Here is a 2,806-nt window from a genome sequence, read left to right on the forward strand (position 1 = left end):
ATGCAAATGTTAACAGATGTACATCTAGGCTGTTAAGGGGCATCATGAGTCACTGAAAAACAGAAGTCAGTGGTTGATTTAGATTCATTACTCATGACAATGCACAAACCGTTGTTATCAATCATCAGGCTCTACAACATATTTGAGTGTCTTTGAACTTTGTGTATGTCAGACTGCTTCTCAGAAAGTTCTCAGTGAGGTGTTGATAGGTTGAAATACTAAAGTCTCCCTGATAAGAGGCGGAGGTGTGATATGCCACACCACACATACACAGACTTATAAAAACACCTCATCAGTTGTGCCTGCATGTGTTCCTGCACTTACCAATAAATAACCAAACACGAATCAACTCGTAGATTTTGACTCTGATCAGTGAGCCAGACCACCGGTGGAAATGTCTGTGAAGATCCTCTCCATCACTCTCCTCCTGGTCTCAATGTGTGTGTGCTTCCACTCCTCTGAAGGTAACTGGACTCTTACTTTTCTAAAGAAAAGAGAAATAGAATACATGAAACTGATCACAGCAATGACTATTTCCACCAATAGCTTCTACCTGTTTGTGAATAATGCGCACTTCTGACATTTTGGTGTTTTATTGGGCAGGACCACTGCGTAAAGACCACAAACCTTTACATCAGTCATATTCTGGTATCTGCTCAGTCTATAATTGTGCATTTTTTTTCCAGCATTTACTCGACTTCTACCCACCAAGCATCCCTGGAAGCTGTTTTCTGGGCTAAGTTTCATTTGTCAGTCATGGCATTTTAAAAGGCGTCCTTTACGTCTACATTTAGAAGAAGTCTTGGAGATTTTTATTTTTCAAGTACAACATTCACCTGATTTTTTTTCCATTGCTGGACCGATTGACAGCCACACCATATCCACGTGCTGCACAAATGGGAGCATGTAATATGCTTTTTTAATCAGAGACATTTGAAGATAGAAACATTCTTTCAAATCTGTGGCAGAGCTCTGCAACAGCAAAACTTAATTTTGGGCCAAAGTTGGATTGGTGTTCATTCATTTTTTCTTTGAATCCCAACGACTATAAAAATCAAAGTTAATTAACATAATGCCAAAACTGCCCAAAAAGTATTTGAGGGCCCCCAAGTGGTGAGAACATTGATTTGTTAAACTTGTTGATTGATTTGGACAAAAAATGCCTGTTCACTGTAACATAATTTCAGGTCACATATTAAAAGTCATCTTCTGTTTAGTGATGTAAGACAAATCAGTTTTTAACCTTCTATCTCTCAGGTACTCATCGTCGTCATCCTGGAAGGATACCACCGTGCTGCGTTGACGTCACCAAAGGCAATATGACTGCTGCCGTGGTGGGACAAACATATCGTGAGCAGGCTGCAACACCACCCTGTGTGAAGGCTATAATGTAAGTCAGCACATGTTGTCCTACATACAAACACATACAATCTCTATAATTTTCTGTCTTTTATTTCCAGTTTTAACACAAAAGATGGACAACAACTTTGTGCTGATCCAGACGCTCAGTGGGTCAAAGATCGTAAGTCATGCTAAAAGAAACACACACAGAAATAAATGCAAAGTATTTACAGAGAAAAACTGAAGCTCCTGCTTGTCTGTTTTTCCTCTCTAGTCACTGCCAAAATGAGGAAGGTGTGAAGCCTGTCTGCTGCATCAGTATTTCCAGTATTTCCATCACCATTAAAGGCTTATTCAAACCAGAGCGCTTTCTCAGCCTGACTGTCTTAAAACTCTTTTTTTTTTTTTGCATTTGTAGATTAATTTTTACTCTTACCTGTGGAGTAACCCTGTATTTTATTTATGCTGTTGACTTCATTGTTTTTTAATTCATCATTAGGGTTCTGGTTTTATTTGTCCTTTTTTTTTTTTTTTTTTGCTTATTTGTGAATCTCTTTCTGTGCATTATGTGTTTATGTGAAGCACAATGTGGCTGTGAAAGACAATATAAAAATAAACTTTTTAGTAAATATTTTCCTGCTGTTGTTTCAATGCCCACCAGACCCTCACAAAATGTCACACACATCACTGAATGTATTCCACTAGTGTTTTAGTTGAGGACGTTCACTGAAGAGACTGTGCAGGTTTTTTTTATAAAACTTTATCTTTTACCCAAATTCATGCAGCTCATGATGAACATAAGTGGGTCGGACAAGTGGAACCAGTGGCGTCGTTAGGCCTATTTTAGGGGTGCTGAAGCCTCCCTAAAATATTCTTAAGCCCCCCTAAATAATTTGGTGGGTTTTTTTTTGGTTTTTTTTTTAACTTATTCTATTTTTTTAACAGAACTTGCAGACAAATTCAATATAAAGATGCTGGAATATGAGTTTAAAGAAATAATAATATAAACCTGTCGCTATCACATAAATATGATCATAACTCGGTTGGTCCCTTTCACTTTACACTGTTAAGGTAGCGTCAGTGCTTCGTTATCCAATCCGTTCCAGTTGTTCACAGGGAACATCACATTACTGAAAATCCAGTCCTCGTTTTCACTGCTACTTTACACTCCGCTCGTCTACACCTGCGGACACACTAGCGTACATGCTGCAAACAGCAAGAAAACATGGATATACGTAAAAAAGTAAGTCTTCATCACTGGCTGGTAGTAACAATTAGTTAGCTCCAGCTGAGAGCAGAGAGTCCCATGTAATTAATGAACCAGGTGCTCCCATTTTGATAAATAAAAACCTGGCTAGCGCACTAAGTTAAATTGTTAGCATAATGTTAATTTCTGTCACTCGTTTTAGCTCTGAAAAATGGAGCTGAGCTCATTCAGGTGTGGTTATCATCAGTGGAAATAATA

General features: G+C 38.3%; 1 protein-coding gene across 1 annotated transcript; it reads left to right on the top strand.

The window, feature by feature from the left end:
- Positions 1-275: 275 nt before the first annotated feature.
- On the top strand, positions 276-1,957 carry LOC120441928 (eotaxin-like). The gene is made up of 4 exons (XM_039617486.1): positions 276-464; positions 1,258-1,390; positions 1,461-1,522; positions 1,616-1,957. The coding sequence occupies exons 1-4, from the start codon at positions 395-397 to the stop codon at positions 1,639-1,641; spliced, it is 291 nt and encodes a 96-aa protein (XP_039473420.1). The 5' UTR covers positions 276-394; the 3' UTR covers positions 1,642-1,957.
- Positions 1,958-2,806: the final 849 nt, after the last annotated feature.

This window comes from Oreochromis aureus, linkage group 9 (assembly GCF_013358895.1).
Source record: "Oreochromis aureus strain Israel breed Guangdong linkage group 9, ZZ_aureus, whole genome shotgun sequence".
Lineage (NCBI taxonomy): Eukaryota > Metazoa > Chordata > Actinopteri > Cichliformes > Cichlidae > Oreochromis > Oreochromis aureus.